The sequence below is a fragment of the Triturus cristatus genome, chromosome 11 (genome assembly GCF_964204655.1).
Source record: "Triturus cristatus chromosome 11, aTriCri1.1, whole genome shotgun sequence".
Classification (NCBI taxonomy): domain Eukaryota; kingdom Metazoa; phylum Chordata; class Amphibia; order Caudata; family Salamandridae; genus Triturus; species Triturus cristatus.
The window spans coordinates 970,134,520-970,151,450 of record NC_140594.1 but is presented as its reverse complement, the minus strand read 5'-3'; the positions used below and the strand labels follow the sequence as shown (position 1 = coordinate 970,151,450).

Below are 16,931 nucleotides of genomic sequence, written 5' to 3'. Positions count from 1 at the left end.
ATGAAGTCCCCAAACAGGAAAGTGCTTGTGCAGCAAATCTCCTAATCTTCTATTACTGTCTATTAGTTTATCAGGGGTTTCAGGCTCCCCCCTTATAGTGTTCTTGGGCTGAGCGCTGCCAGTGTATCCCCCCTTCCTTCACCCCGTGTACCTGCTTCTCTGCCTGTTGGGAACCTCTTTACATCGGAGCCTGAACTGTCTGGCCCAGCCCTGCCAAGATGGTCAGACTACCTTCCTGTTTGGCAGGATCTGATCTCCGCGCGGCCCCTGGTGTGGATGGCGTCTCTCCAAAGTTGCGGTCCGGTGCTTGCAGCCACCGCTAACCGGTTGAGTGCTCCTGTCCTTCCGCTCTGTGTACTCCTACGCAAGCCGGGGCCTCCTCACACCGGAGCCTAGGATAGCGGGCGCCGCCCTGCCGGAAAGAGCGGACAATTTCAACCGCGATCGAGACCTGTATGTTGTATGCCTCGAGGCTCCCGCTGCTTCAGGGCGGGGTCACAGCGGGAAGTCTGTGGTAGCTGGCGGCCACAAGACAGATAGTCAAAGACCGACACTCTTTCCAATAGAGAAGCATGTAAAGATGGGTTCGGGTGAGACTTAGTGGCAGGGTTGAAGACCATATATTTGGTCTTTGATGTATTAATCTCCAAGCCCCGGATCTTGCAAAAAGCCTCAAAGCTGTCGAGAATGCGCTGAATTCCCATGGGCGACTTTGAGAGTAGGAGGGTATCATCAGCGAACATCATCGCTGGGACCCTACCAGAAGCTAGCCTAGGGGCATCGTTATCCTTCACTCCCTGCGCTGCTCAATGAGTCAGTTAATAAAATGGCAGAACAGGACAGGAGCGAGCACACAACCTTGCCGCACTCCCTTGCCAACAGGAAAGCGGGTTGTCAATTCGCCGTGTTTCCCAAACCTTACTTGGGCAAAGTTGTCTTCATGAAGCCTTACTAAAATACTAAGGAGGCAAGGTGGAATCCTCAAGCCTCTTAGCACATCCCAGAGTTTGCACCTGGGAACAAGATCAAAAGCAGACTTCAGATCTACAAATATTAAGTAGAGGCTGCCACCCTCTATGACCACCGTTTTCCAGTGCAGAAGTTGGAGCCTGAATAACTGGTCAACGGTGGAAGTGTTCTTTCTGAAGCCAGCTTGGTATGGCCTCAGGATCTTTTCTTCTATCCACGCCTGTAGGTGGTCAAGAAGTACTTGGGCAAAAAGTTTCTGGGATAAGTCAATTAGGCTAATCGGCCTATAATTAATAGGTAGGAGGGACAGCCTTTTTTAAAGACCGGGACAATTTCTGCCCCTCACCAGGTGTCGGGGGGAGGGGGTGGTCCATTCCATTCATAATTGTGTTAAATAGGGACCATAGATACGGTCCCGATACTTTTGGTTCTTCCCGGAAAAGATCCCCTGGTATTTTATCAAGGCCCGGTGCTTTATTGCAAGCGAGCTTGTTAATGGCATTTAAAACTTCAGACAGGGTAATCTCTGTGGCTACCTACTCAGCAGACGCGGAGGATGCTGGCAAGGGATCATCATTTTCGGTTATAGGTGTCATTCTATTATACAGAGAGCGGAAGTGATTCTCCCAGGCTCCAGATGTATTTGGTTCAATAGCTAACCTCCCTTCGTTGTCACCTGAGCTAACTATTGCCCAAAAGGTCTTGATCTTTGTTAGTGCAATATTAAGTGTTTCCCACTTTTCCAGCTCTTTTTTGTCCAATTGGATGGTTTCTTTGTACAGTGCCTATTTTAATTTCGTTCCATTCCTGTCCTTTGCCTTAACCGCATCCAATAGGGCCTGTTTTGCATTACGACATTTTACATTAAACCATTTAGGTTTACGCTGGGCTTTGGCCTTGGAGCCACTGGGTGAAATTTTTCTTCCAGTTTTGTTGTTAATTCTAAGTGTAGTTTTGCTACTTCCTCATTGGCTATGGGAAAGCCCTTTGTACCTGCAAGTTCCCCCATTTTTACAAGTATTGGGGTTACCAACTGATAGACCTTAGCCATTTTATCAGGTGTTTGTTTGATTTGCGACCACCTAGCTCTCCTTCTGTTAGTTAATAGTAGTCCGTTGTTCTTAGGTATGGTCGTGAAATTGGTATTCGTGTGACCCAAGTTTAGCATCTTCAGTTCCAAAGCCAGGGCATTATGATCACTATCCTGCCTCATTACGACACCAAAGTCATGGACCTTTTGCCACAGTCTAGTTTCCACCAGGATATAATCCAACACAGACTCTTGACCTACTCTATTAAAAGTTAGCTGCCCCGGAATATCTGATATTGTTCTGCCATTACAGGCTCTTAATGAATGGGCTAATGTGATTGAGCAAATCTGTAGTGCCAGCGGTGACCAAGCTTTAATGGGTTGGATTTGTGGGTCAGGGATTTGTCAGCGAGTCTTCTTCACTAGGGATGGTGTTGCTTAGGTCAATGAGAGGTTCTAATTGGCAATTAAAGTCACCCCCTATGATCACCCATACCATTGGGTCCAAGGTGGAAATAAATAGGCCCAAGTGGTCTATGGTGGTAGATTCTGAGCTGATGGCAACCGGTCGGGAGTAGATATTAATAAAAGCAATTTTTGTCTTCGTAGGGAAGGTAAGTAGGACACACTGAATATCGTTTGTGGGGGTGGGTATCTGCTCAGCTCTACAACCCAAATGTGATCCTACCCAAATGGATAGACCCCCTGATGGTCTGTCCCTTCCTCCAGAGGTGGCTAGGATGGTAAATGTTGCAAAGCCCACCCTCCGGTAATCTTCCCTAGCCCAGGTTTCCTGGATCATGCATTTGTCCTGTTTATCTACAAGAAGTCCCCAATCAGGCCAGACCAGTTTGCTTTTAAACCCAGCAACATTCCAGGATAGAAGTCACAGTGTGCTACCTCAATCACTTTCCCTTTCAGTATCTGAGGACCTCAATCCGGCGACCACTCTGACAGCTTCAGTCGAACTGGCATCTTTAAGACTGCCAGGTAGTCCGCCTGCTTATACCCCAGACACTTTTAGCCGGTGATCTGCGAGGAGTCCGGTTTGTGTTCCTTGGTGCCCCCAGCCCACTGCACTCCTCCAATTTGTTATCTAACCCCTGTTCCTCAGTGTTCCCACCAGGAGTCAAACTTGCCTTGTGTCAATCTACCTCCTCCAGGATTCCAAATCTGTTTACTGGTAGATTGTATAGTGGAGGCCTGAGGGGGGCATCCCACCTACCCTCTGTTAAAGGTCTTGGTTGACAGTGTTGGGGGTATAATAATCCCCTATACATCAATTGATGTTGAGTATAGAAAAAGTCCAGTTACTGGGTCCTGGTGACGTACGGTTTTACTGAGTAAATAGCTCACAGTTTTAGGATTTTTTAAATTTATAATTACACAGTCTCCCTGTTCTGTTTTTTGTTGCTTTCCCACCCAGCCTATTCTGCGGGCCGTTAGAATTTCCTCTGCCCTACGGTAGTCAAACTGCCTATATTTTGCTAGCCAATGAAGGCACTTATTCCTAAGGTCAAATTGAGTTTCCCTCTGATTGGTAGCAATTTCGGGGGCACCAGTCTATATAATTACGTATGGGGAGCAGGCAGGGGGCAGATTTATGGTTGGCAGATTTGCTGTTTCTAGGTTATCGCTAGGGCGTTCTGCCAAAGCCTGCATAGTCAACATCCCGTTGGGCCCGTGTTGAGGCCAACTGTATTTATCCCTACCTGTTTGGGAGGGAACTAGCTTATTGCCACAATTCTCATGATTTGTGCTCCTGCCTGGCTGTTGGTTGGCGGCATTCTGAAGCCTTACCCTTTGAGTTGTGGTGGAACCATTACTTGTCTGCCCACCCAACCCGCACGGAGACTTTGGGTCAGAAATGTCTGCCTGGCATTCAAAGTCAGTCCCTCTTATTGTTGTGTTGGGATGTGTTGTCTAATTTCCCCGGCTACTATCAAATTATCTAAACGAGTGTGTAGGGGAGCCAGCTCGCCTCTTACAATATCCCATATTTGAGCCTTTAGATCAGTCAGGAGATTCAGTGCCCAGGTAGGATAATTCTTCTCAGCTCTACAATACCGTGGACTGCTTGGGTTGGGATCTTGGTTTTCCCCCTCCCCTGCACTAGATGCAATATCCTCACACAGTTTCTTCCTTTTGGGTCCTACCTTAGTTGAGTGTTTGCTCTTTCCATTCTTTGGGTTAACGGTGGTGTTCCTACCTCTAGGAACAGCTTTTTTGGGTGGGGCTTTCAAGGGTGGTGGCAATAATACTTCTTCGGGAGGCACATGGGTAGCATTTTGCAGTTTGTAGATCTGGCACTAAAATACATAGGTCCGGGGTTAGTGACCAGTGCCTCTCTGTGAGCTCTATTTCAGTGTTAACCACCCCAATAGTCCTCTGCAACATTTTATCAATCGAGGTTGGAGGGCGTGCTGCTGAGCTAGGAGCTTTTGGTTTTGTCACACATGAGCGCTTCCCCATTTTAAAACCTACTACGTCTGGTTCTCCAAGAAGACCGCTAACCCACCCCTGCACAATGCTGCTTTTATATACTAGTATGGGCAGTTCACAATACAGATGATTATAACTAATAGGTGAAGGGTGTGACTACATATACCCACATAGATTGTAAACCCTAGTAGTTGCCAACCGTTGAGCAGATAGCAGTACAAATCTCTACATTTTTATGGAATTTGTACCTATGGCCTGAATTATGCGTTCCGAGCTAAGCTGGCCAAATGAAGTTAAAATGAGTCAGCCCTCTCGACTCTTTACAGTTGTGTTTTGGTAACCCAAAAAGTCAGCACCCAGAAGTGTGGCGTGGAATGTCAATTGGCCAGATAGTCCCACTCTTATTTGTGTCTTCCTTTAGTGTCCAAGGAGTTCAAAAGGCCGATTGCGCCAACTGCCAGTACTATTTTCTTCAGAATGGATATTCCAAATGTTAGCTCAGAACAGTAAGCTAAAACTTTGTTAATCTTGGCAAGTGGGTGCTTCCCGTTAAGCCATCGCTGCGGAATGAGACGGAGTGATGTGGCCCTTCCCTGTCTCCTCCTGTTGCTGACGAGTGCGGACGGGCCCGCCCTTGGCCCGGGCACACCCGCGCATGTCCCACACTGCAGGAGGCCAGTGGAGTTTTTATCGCGCCTCCGGGTGTGGGTCACAGCATCAGAGGAAACGTCGGTTGCTGGGGGTTGTAGTTTTGTCTTTGGCTGTTCCCTTCACGGCAGGTTAGTGGCAGTAGGGGCAGTGTTGGCCGTTCCCCTCACGGCAGGGCAATGATGGCCATTCCCCTCACGGCTGCGTTGTCACGGCGTCCCATGCTGCGGGAGGCCGGTTGAGTTCTTATCGCGCCTCCGGGCGCGGGTCACAGCGTCAGAGGAGGCGTCAGTTGTGGGGCTGCTGGGGTATGTAGTTTTGCCTTTGGCCGTTCCCCTCATGGCAGGTTAGTGGCAGTAGGGCCCCAAGCCAGTACATTGTTTGATGTACTTGGAGAAATTTGTACCCAGGTGCATATGGTGACCTTTCTATTAAATGTGTTTATCACCATTCAGGCATGGCTTTGCCGTGCGAACAAGTTTTCATCCTCTAATCTGCTTACCTTTTGGGCACTGATGGGAATAGACTTTTTAAACACTGCATAAGTGACCTGCTGGTTCCACAGCTCCCTAGCCTGGAATGTGTCTAAAGTATTTTCCTAGAAGTGAAGATAAAATAATTGCTGGGGATACTTGTGATTTGTTGTCAGTTGAGATTGTCCAGGGTGCCAGGCCTTGAAGCTCTTAGTTTGCGAAACATTATAAGAAATGCTTATTGCCTGGCTATTACTTGATTTAGAAGGCCAAATTCTAGGCACGTTTTTGCCGGGCATGCTATTCTTGGAAAGATAGACTGATAGATTTTAGCCACCAGACCTTTAAAGAGTCTTGAGTTACATCCTAACAAGATTTCACTCCTGTATGTTATTTGATGGCATCAACTTTGCCTTCATAACCTGAAGGATTGAGTATAGGCTGGAGCTGCATAGATATTTTGAGGATTTTCTGAAAGCGAGTTGTTTCTAATTGATTCTTTTTGCTGTCAGGTTTCCTCTCGAATCACTCCAAACTCCTAGGTACTTGCACTCTGTCACTTTGTCAATGCTTTTATTTCCCAACTGCCAGGCTGTAGATGACTACTTTACTTTTTGCTAAGTTCTCTTCAAGTCTGATGGATCTGGTATATTCTTCGAGTTTATTAATCAGTCATTGGAGGCCCACTTTTGTTTTGCTTTTTATAACCAAATAATCCACATGAGACCATAATTTTTCTCCCAGTTTTGGTGGCCGTGAATTAACCAGATCAAATGGTATCATAAGATCCTATATAGAAAGATTTAATTAGAAGAGGTCCAAGACGCAGCCTGTTTTAGCCCTACTGTAGAGTGGAGTTTCATGGATAAAAAAAAACACCTAACTTTATCCTTCTCCAGTAAATAAGATCTATTGCCCTTAGCAGTGTCACAGGGATGGACCATGATTGTAATTTTCTCCACAATGGACATCTGGGAATAGGTCAAAAGCTGCCTTAAAGTACAAAAAACAAATGTAAAGTAGTGGCTGCGTATTGACAGCTCAGACCATAAGCGCAGAGATTGCCATCAAGTTCCTGGTTCATAGATATTGACCCTTTTTTTTCGACACTGGATTTAAGATCTTCCAACAGCAGTCCTGCAAAGTATTTTGCTTCCAAATCTAAAAGTGATATCCGATGATAATTGCTTGGCTGATTCCTCTTCCCTCCATTAAAAATGGAATGGATTATTGAACCCCTCGAGGAATCTGGGACTTCTTCTTTCTGAAGTACTTCAATGAAGAAAGGGGATTAATTATCTGCCCAAAACGTGGGGGACTTCTTAAAAACTGCTTGCGGAATACCATTTGGTCCTGGAGCACAGTCGGCTCGTGAACGCTCAATAAGTTTTTGTGGCAGACTGATGATCACCTCTGTTGTTGCCAAGGACCCACCTTCTAGCTCATCCTCACTGTCTCCTTTTATCTTTTGCACAATAGTATAACTTACATGTTTATCCCGGGGTTTCCATAGCTGTGAAACCGCCTGGGATATTGGAAATGAAAGTCTGCAGGACTGACCAAACCATCATAATATGTGGGAAGCATAAATCAAAATAAACAAGGATGATTGGCTGTTGTAGACAATGTAATGGATCCCTGAAAGCCTTCCTAAAAATGAACAACAAACTTGCCACGCGAGCTGTTGGCTACAGTGTTATTAAAGCATTTATAGATGCAAAATGTGTGGCCTCAGATTGGTGAAACATCAGCATGAAAAGCTTGGTATCCTTTAAGTTGCCATTGTGTCCTGGATGATAAAATTAAACTCAAACAAAATGTATTTTTTCTTGGCAGTCTGTCCAGTTTTCCTTTGTTCAAAGCTTATATATGAATTATTTTTCGAACTGCAGGAATGCTTTGCACCTCGAGTGGATGATTTGGTGCATGTCTGCGCAGGCGAATATCCCCGTCAGTCGCTCATTGAAATGGAAAGGAAGATCCTGCAGGGACTGGAATTTAATATTAATATCCCGATTGCATACAGCTTCCTTCGAAGATACGGTCAGGTAGTTGTAAATCAGGAGCATTGCATACTCGTCTCTAATTAGATGTGCCAATGACAGTCCTGGTGGGACAATAACTTGGCTTCCACATGGCTGCTAATTAATAAGATCCTTTTCTAAAAGGATGTGCATTGTGGGCAATGTGTAGATTATGAAAACATGTTTAGTGATTATGTTGATTGCAAAGAGTTGGTTGATGTGAGGGTCTTGTTTTAATGGTTGTCCACACAATGGGGCACATAGGGGCAACGCAACAGGCAAATGAGTGGGCAAGTGCTCTCACCCAGTGTCTGTGATCTCAAAGGTATTACATAGTATATACATGGGAACACTATTGATTTGGAATACTACTGAAATGAATTCTGTAAATGGAATCCCTTCACCTGATTTTGTATGTGTAGTAGGAGAATGTGCTTGAATTTGTATCTGTGATTAAGATTTATGATGCAGTGTTATGTCTATTCACTAGTTTGAGTGTGAATTAACCGTATCTAATGTATTGTGGACCTGATCAAAAACCTTGCTGCCCTCTGTTTGATAGTGGATCACATGACCCCAGAGTAATGCATATAATTTCCGGTTGGATGTCTAGAGTGTTCCTAGTATCAATCTTTGGCCTAGAGCTCAGACTGTTACCAGATGGCAACATGGTGCAGGTTACAATTATTTAGAAACCTCCATCAGAAGAGTCAATCTTGGTCAGTGCTTATTAGTTGCCAGTATTGTCTGGGCCAATGCAGCACCTCCCCATTTTGCACTTTGAGCACATTTTTGCACTCTATTTTGAGTAAAGCAGACCAATGAAGATTTTTATTTTTTTGCATCCTGAATTGTTGCACTTCACATTTTTAATGAGTGGCCATGGGGATCATTACAACCACTGAATGTTGCCTCACCAGTTCTGTCAATGCTTATAATAAAAAACAATGTTGGGAGGTGGCCATCTTGAATTTTCATTTTTAATGCTTTCCAAGATGTCTTCTGGGATGCAAAATGTTCTGAATTTCCTGCGGCAAGGATGCATTTATGTGCAAGGCAGCTCTCATTGAGTTCTAAATATCAAATGAGACAGAAAAAAAACAAAAGAAATATTGTTCTCTAATTTCAACAGTGCAAGGGTTCTAACAACCAATCTAGAAGCAAGGTGAAGACTGAATGCTCCAGGGACAAGCAGAGGGAAAGTGATGAAATCCATAGAATCAGGCTCATGAAACTGAAAAAGACAGCCTTCCAATCATGAACAAGGGACAGAAGACCCAAAGCCCCCTCCAAGTAGATGTTAAATTATTGCCTACAGTGCGGTTTGTGAAAAATAGCTAAATATGCTTATAACAAGCACACATCATTTGCAAAGATCTACCTAAATTAGTAGCACTGCCGCCCAACTTTTTACAGTCCTGATTTTTTTAGGGTGTACCAGAGAACAAGGAAGTTTGGAAAAGTTAACTTTATCGCCACACTGAGTAAATGAGTAAAAGCCGTGGGTAATATCAATCTTTATGCTGAAAGATCTATTTCTGATATTCTAAGTGAGAACACTACTAAAGTGTGAAGAAAAAATACAACCTAAGAAAGAACATATAGGCAAAAAGAAACTCTTATCATGAAGACATTTTAAATAACCAATCAGACACGCTCACTTGAAAAATATTGAAACAAGTGGTGTGGCAGAATGTGACTACCTTCATTTACCAATCTATACAAGACTGTCGCTTTGCATCAACCAGTACAGTACAGTACAGGCATAACAAATCTAAGACTTGCGGGTGACATGATTGAAGACACATACGTACTCTCTGCTGCTTTCTCCTCATGGAGAAGATTTGTTTCTAGTTTATGGCTTCCATGTTTTTAAAGGGGTACATTTATGTCAACACTTGGGTTTGTCTTTTACAGTGTGCCAACGTTGACCTTGTGACCCTCACTCTGGCTCGCTACATCTGTGAGAGGACCCTGCAGGAGATGGATTTTGTGGCGGAGAGGGCATCGCATTTAGCTGCTTCAGCCCTGCTCCTTGCCATGAAGATGAAGGGCCTTGGAGGTTGGGTAGGTAACCCAAGTACTTGAGACAAAATCTGTTTCATTTGAATACTTTTTTTTTCTTTTAAAATGTCACCTTTACGAGCAGCTTCGCGAGTCAGTAAAAGGCTGACGATACGATAAAACCTACAAAACTTCAAATGTTATATGAGCTTTTGCTCTCAACACCGATCACTATAATGTATTTAATCAATGTAATTAATTCAAAGTATACAGTTTTCAAATAAGACAGCAGTGTGGGCAAATAATTCAACATTGAAGTCCACAAATTTTGGAAAATTCTTATATCGCAAGGAAGAGTTTTTCCCTCAGCCTGATATGAACTTCATGTAAAGGACCTATAAACCTAAGTGACATATATATGTTTTGCTTTACTTACATATTTCAAAATTCTAAATGCATTTACTTCAGACGTTTCCTTATCAGTATATTCTGTTACTTTTAATACACTATAAAATCCCTCCAACCGAAATTCTGAATTATATCTTTTTTCTATAAAACTGATTTTTGAACCATGCGGTGGTGGTCTTTTTAATTTTTTTATGATCAAATGTGTGCCTACGGAGGTCACAAGTACTCATTTTTTGGAAACCAGTATTTTTTTTTCATCATCAAAATCTGACACCGAGCAAGAGAGAAATTTAGAAAAGGGAGAAATATAGGAAACCCGGACATAGCGAGATAGCAAGGATTTAAAAAAAAATCTGAAAATGAGTTGGAAAGTATGCTGTAAGTCAATAGCAGAAAGAGGCACGAGATAGAATCAAACCTATTCAGTCTTGCTTTACGGCAACCCTGGCATTACCTCCTAGTCAGTCTTCTCGTTCCATTCCTTACAAGTGAGCAGCTTGTCTGCTCTACAGAAACCTTTTACCATAGCAACTAAAAATACTCCTCCCAATATTGCGCTGCCTACACTGAAGGGGGAAGTATGACAGAATAACATCCTGTTAGTTTTGTTTTCTGTGTTGCAGTTGCGTTTTGCCATTGCTTCTGGTAGGTATGCTTTTTTTCTGTTGTTGGGGTTCGTGCTGCCTTTCTTGTTTATTGGGAAAACAAAGCAAATACAAGGAGAGGATGGACGGAGCTCTGAAACTTTTCAGACACTCACCCCCAGTCACAGATCTGAGTTGAATCCATTGTCATGCTTTAGCTCACTTCGCTACCTCAGTTCAGACACAGCTATAAGCAAATCAGTCTTGACCCTGTGCCTCATGGGAACAGTCCAGCCCGAACTGCCAAGCCAGGTCTTCCCTGAACCGGAAACAAGCATCCTGGGACCAGTTTCTGGGTAACACACTTCATCAGCCAGGCTAGCTTGAATCAAGTGGCAAAGTGAGCAAGGGACCCACGTTTGGGCATATCCTGCCAACTTAGGGTGAACAAAACAAAAACAAGGAGATGATGGATGGAGTGCTGAAACTTTTCAGACACTCACCCCCAGTCACAGATCTGGATTATTGAGTGGGCGCAGCTTGCATTAGCAGCTGCAGTGCCTTTCTTTTTGTGCTTGATGTGCAGCGCGGCTTGCTTTAGCTGCCTTTTTTTTTTTCCTCACTGGGTTGTGGTGTGGCTTGCTTTTGTCTTTTCTTGTTTGTTAGGTGGGTAGCCTACATTTGCAGTCACGCTGACTTTTTCCCTGCGTGTGTGCGGTCTGCTTTAGCTGCTGCTGTTCCTTGGCGCTTTTCTTATCTTCTTTGCTTGCCTTCTGTAGCGGGTCTTGGTTTCTGGTGACGGGTGGCATCGCGGAGTGTGCCTGTTTGTTTTTTCCTCTGGTTTTTTTGTGGCCCCGCTCTTAGGGACTTTTTTTTAATGTTCCGCTCGCCTCCTGCTGGCTGGCTCCTCCCGCGAGAGGTCGGTGCCACAAGACTGTTTCCTTAGAAATGGGTCGACTTTGTTTATATGATGTAGTTTACTGCTGGCTTTTCCTCAAGTGTTCCTACTTTGGATATCCTCTGAGCTTTGAACAATGAGGCGGTGGAGGCTCCCTTTTAGTCACGTGAGGCAGATGGTCCTCCTCCTGAGGTGCCTCAGATTCAGCCTGTGGCAGACGTGGGAGATCCTGACTATGAGGACCGGAGGGGTCATTTTGTTTAGGGAGCGAGCTCTCTGAATTATTTGCCCATGTTAGAGGCAAGCTGGGGTTTTCTACTCCTATGGTGAATGAGTTGGAGGATTTTTTCACCCTGTACCACCAGCCTGACCCAGATTCCTTTCCACTCCATTCTGCTGTCCGCAAGGTTCTTCACAGGAGTGGTGTGATGTTGACAAGACTGCCTTTCCTCGCTTTTTGGGGAAATGTTACTGCTTGGAGGGGCTTTCTGACTAATTCCCTCAGTCAGTAAAAGTGGATAATTTAATGACTGGTCTCTCTTCACAAGGCATGGTTCTTTCAAATGACTCTTCCTTCCGACCCAGTTAAGACGGTTAAAGGGGCTGTGAAGTGCTCTTACGCTGCCTCCAATTTTTGGGTTAGGACTGCTTCCTATACAACTTATATGGGCTAGTCCCTTTTGAAGGACTTCCAGATCCTGGCTGCTCAATTGAGCGAGGGTGGGGACACCACCTCCCTCGTGGCCCTTATGGAGCTCCAAGTTCGCTATTTGTCAGACATTTCCATTGATATTTTGTTTATGGCTGCTGCCTTTTCTGGGGCTTCCATTGCTGCTTGCCGCCATGTCAGGATGTGTACTTCAAAGCTGGAGTCCTCACAGAAATCGGTCCTTCTGAAGTTGCCTTTTGGTGTTTGGCCCGCAGCTGGAGGATATGGTCAAGCAGTAGGCTGAGAACCGTAAGCTGGTGGCTCCTGTTCGCCCTCCCTCTCAGGGTCGGGGTTTTGGTTATCAGCATGCTTTTGATTTTCCTCAGTCTAGAGGTACTCACCAGCCCTTTCAAGGCAGGGGTCGTGGGTGGGGCAGCCTATGGAGATAACAAGTCCCGGACTCTGTCCTCCGATGCCTCCTCCATGCCTGTTCCAAAGCAATGACTGTCCACCTTTCCCTGTCGGGGTTCGCCTTTGCTTCTTTTCTCACTACTGGCAGGATCTTTCCATTGCCCAGGCAGTTCAGATGGTGGTTTCTGGATATTGGATCAAGTTCTCATCTTAGCCTGCTCAGGTTTTCTAGGAGACTCATTTACCACGTGAGGCGATTAGTCTTGCTGGAGGGTCTTTGCATTATATTGCTGAAACAGGCTGCCATCTAGGTTCCGCCCCTGGAAAAGGGAAGGGGGTACTATTTGATTCTATTTCTGGTTACCAAGAAAGATACCACTGACCTACGCCCTGTGTTGGATTTGAAGGGTGTGAACCTGCACATTCAACATCACCACTTTAAGATGGTGACTTTGCATTTGGTACTTCAGCTGGTTCCCCTGGTGTCCTTCCTTGCCTCCCTCGACCTGTAGGAAGCTTACCTGCATGTTCCAATCCATCTGGAGGAGCTGTGGTTTGAGGTTTGCTGTGGGCTCCAGGCACTTCCAGTTCCAGTTGCTTCCTTTTGGCCTTTCATTGGCACCAAGGGTTTTTAAGCAGCTCCTGTCCCCCCTGATGGGTATCCTCCATTCCCATGATATTCAGGTATTCCCTTACCTCAATGATTGGCTGATTGTTTCTGCTTCTTTCTCTCAGGCTCCGGAGGATGTTCATTAGGTCTGTCATCTGCTGGGGGCTTTTGGTTTCCTCATCAATCACCAAAGTCCTCCCTTCAGCCCTACTAGTCTCTGAAGTTTCGGAGGACTTTCTTCATGATGGACCAGGCGGATGGTGTTCCTGTCTTCAGATCGTCAGTTGACTCTGTTCCAGCACCTCGCCTGGGTGCTCCCCCAGTCTCGTGTAGGCCCGGCTCTGGCAGTGCAGTCAAGGGGAGTTGGCCTCCACTCTGCATGGTCCCATCTCCATTTGTATTCCCTTTTGCATCACCTTCTATGCCACTGTGGTCCTGCTTCACAGGACGTTGAGGCTCTTATTCCTGTGTCTCAAGACATTCGGGACTCCCTCCAGTGGTGACGGTCTCCTCTCAATCTCCCCAGGGGTCTCACCCTTCCCCCTCCTTCCTCAGTGGTCCTGTCCACTGATGCCAGTGCATGGGGTGTAGGCGGTTCTGGGGGATTCCAAGGCCCAGGGGCAGTGGTTCCATTCAGTCTTTCCAGTCTTTGAACTGTCGGGAGCTGATGGCAGTTTGGCGGGCCCTGTTTTAGTTTGCTTTCCTCCTTCAGTCCTGGGCTGTCTGCATTCAGGCGGACAATCAGGTGGTTCACTCCTACATCAACAGACGAGGGGGATGTGCTGATCTTTTTCTCATTTCCCGGAGAATCTATCTGTGGCCCAAGAGGAATCTCCTTTCTCTCTCAGCGGTTCATCTTCCGGGGATGGTGAATGGGCAGGAGGATTTTGTGAGCTGGGTGTTTCCCTCGTCAATGACCACATGCCTGTCTCCTCTTCTTTTTCAGCAGATCATCTGTTAGGCCTTCCTTGGCTGGATCTCTCTGCCCCGGAGGAGTCTGCACTTCTTCCCTTGTTCTGCAGCATGGTTAACTCAAGGTTGGCATGGGCGATTAATGCCTTCTCCATCCCATGGTCTCAGGGACTCCTCTCTGCCTTCCCTACTTTTCCCTTGATTCCTTGGGTCCTCAGGAAGGTCCGGTGGATCAGGCAGGGCTGTTTCTGTTGATCCCGGAATGGTCTCAAAGGCCCAGGTTTCCCGTCCTTCGGGGATTGGCGATGTGTCCCCATTGGCAGTTTCCCCTGTCCCCCATCTCCTCTGCTTTCTCCCCATCTCAGCTAGTCGTCTCTTCATCGCCTCCGGTAGGGGTTCTGGCACTTGAAAGGTTGAATTTGTTGGGTAAGGGTGGCTCACTGGAGGTGGCCCAGTCTATTCAGTTGTCTCGTAGGCTTTCGACTCTGAAGTTTTACTGGGGCATTGGAAGAACTTTGAGTCTGGTTGTTGTGTGAGGACTTGTCCTCTTCCTCCTGTGATGCTATCTGGACTTTGAATTTTTTGCAGAATGGCTTTATGTTGCTTCTCGATGTTTCCAGTCTCTGTGCGCAGTGGCTGCTGTTCTTGCCTTCCGGGGTTCTGCGATGACCTCTCTCTCTCTCCTTTGGGGTGTCACCTTTTGCAGGTTTTATTGCTTCAGAGGCCTATCTCCGCTCTCTGGTTTATGCCTGCGATCTTCCTTTTGGTTCTTCAGGCATTGACCGGTCCCCCGTTTCAGCCCCTGCTTTCTGTTGACCTGGATTTCCTTTCAGCTAATGTTCTTTTTTTTGGTGGCCTTTTCTTCAGCTAGGAGAGTAGGTGATATTGGGGCTTTGATGGCTTCTCCGCTTTTTTGCTTTTTTGTTCAGACAAGGTGATTTTGCGGCCTAGTCTGTTTTTCCTGCCCAATGTCTTGTCTGCTTTCCACTGTCAGGAGGATATTGTTGTTCCTGTGTTCTTTAGAACAAAGCAGAAGTCACTAATGAAGGCCAAGCTGGATTTATTACCTAATTTTACAAAGTATTTTATAATGACCTGCAGCCCAAAGTGCATATGACCTTTAACTATCACGGTGGGTAAGGAAGTGTTAAGCATTAGCCTCTTACCAGTGGGTCACTTTCAGCTCATTTGGGATACTTTCTGAGCACATTGCACAAAGTAGGACCAAGTTCTCCAGGGTTGTTGGCTCCCTGGTAAGTATTCCATCGCCCAAGAAAGAGAGGGTCCTCATACCCCTATTACAAATATATTTGGCACAATTTGTTTCTATACAACTTATGGAGCAGGTAAATAGGGCCTGGGTGACTCGACTGCCCCCCAAAGGGAGGAAAATCGATTCTGCCAGAGTATTTTCACTCCCTGTGGCAACCTGTAGATTTTTGTGCCACAATGTACTAGGATTAGACTTTGAGCGATTTTATTCATAGCCGGCCAATTCTCTTGTGGCTGGCTATCTGGAGTTCAGAAGAAGCAACATTAACATGAGAGAGAGAGTTTTAGACTGTTTGGTATGTTATGAGGGTCTTTTGATTCCCTTAGATATCATACGTCAACAAATCTCAGGAAGCTTCTGGTTGGCTGATATGTTTTTAGGGTTGTATCAATTTTTATTGTCTTCAGAGGAATATACAGATAACTCGCCTACATCCAATGGCCGGTGAAGAGAAGGAATGGCGGAAGGGTAAAAAGGGGGTAACAGTAAACTTATTAAATGTGGGTGTCAATAAAGTTTCAGTAAACAAGACATACCATGCCTATGTGCAGTGAAGTGGTGTCAGTGCTGTCCCGGTTCCCACTGTGCAACAGTTTCAGTGCCTGGTTGTATACCTGCCGTGAGGTGCAAGATTCATATGTATATTGGGCAGGTGAGTTCCCAGAATGTGTTGCATAAGTATTTTAGGCAGGGACCTCACGTCTTCTCAAACTAAGGTAGGGATTGATTTGTATCACTGTTCGCTTTTCCATACTCAGCAGGTCCCAGAGTTTGTGTATTCATTCTAAGTGTGTGGGTGTGTTATCATTTCCCCATCTTTTTTTTAACTATCTTGATAGCAGGACTTGTTTAACTGCACATAGAGCCAAGGTAATAGCCCTCCCCCTGGGGGATTGTAGTGGATATGTTAGTGTGTTAGATATAAGATTTAGCTTGGGAAGCATGGAAGCTCGGTATCGAACATTTGGTCAACATCTGTGAGCACCCCTGACTAGTAACGGTGCAGCTTGGGGCAATGCCAGAGCACGTTAGTGTACCGGAGAGGCCACAATGGCACCAGCACTTATCGCATCCCTTCTTTCACTTGGTCAGATGGGTAAGTGTGTAGTACCAATAGTGCACTAGCTTAAGGAGTGTCTCCCTCCCAGCGGCACTGCAGCCCGATGTGCGAGCCAGATGCAGGATGTCTGTCCATTCCTTATCTCCGAACTTGCGTCCACATCCCACCTAGTCCTGGCTGGCGACAGCAGGGGATTGGCAGAGGTGTTTAAAAAAAACTATAAATAAATAACAGCCAGCAGGTCAGTCATCCCTCTGTGACAAAAGCCAGCACTCGAACGGCATGCGGGGTCTGCCTGCATGGGGTTGTACCATTGGATGGGTCACCCAGTGACGGACTGCTGTGTACCGCCATCGTTCGGAGTCTGGGAGTCCGAAGTCTTGTTGGATCAAAGCAAAGTCCAGTGCATTTGCATTAGGCCTCCTGCCACTGGGAGTAGGCTGGTCTGTTCTTTGCCGGTGGGAAGTCTGCATTTCCCATAATTGGGGGGGCCAAGACTGCAAATCTTAGTCCCCTCATGTTGAGACCAACTACCC

General features: G+C 45.8%; 1 protein-coding gene across 6 annotated transcripts in view; it reads left to right on the top strand.

Annotated features, from left to right (window-relative positions):
* LOC146785762 (G2/mitotic-specific cyclin-B3-like) overlaps window positions 1–16,931 on the top strand; it is a 276,524-nt gene that overhangs the window by 188,405 nt on the left and 71,188 nt on the right. For all 6 annotated transcript variants that reach the window (XM_085635021.1, XM_085635024.1, XM_085635020.1 and 3 more), the window contains 2 exons: window positions 7,455–7,610; window positions 9,504–9,653. In XM_085635021.1, the coding sequence (XP_085491147.1) occupies window positions 7,455–7,610; window positions 9,504–9,653 (306 nt within the window). The remainder of the gene's footprint in view (window positions 1–7,454; window positions 7,611–9,503; window positions 9,654–16,931) is intronic.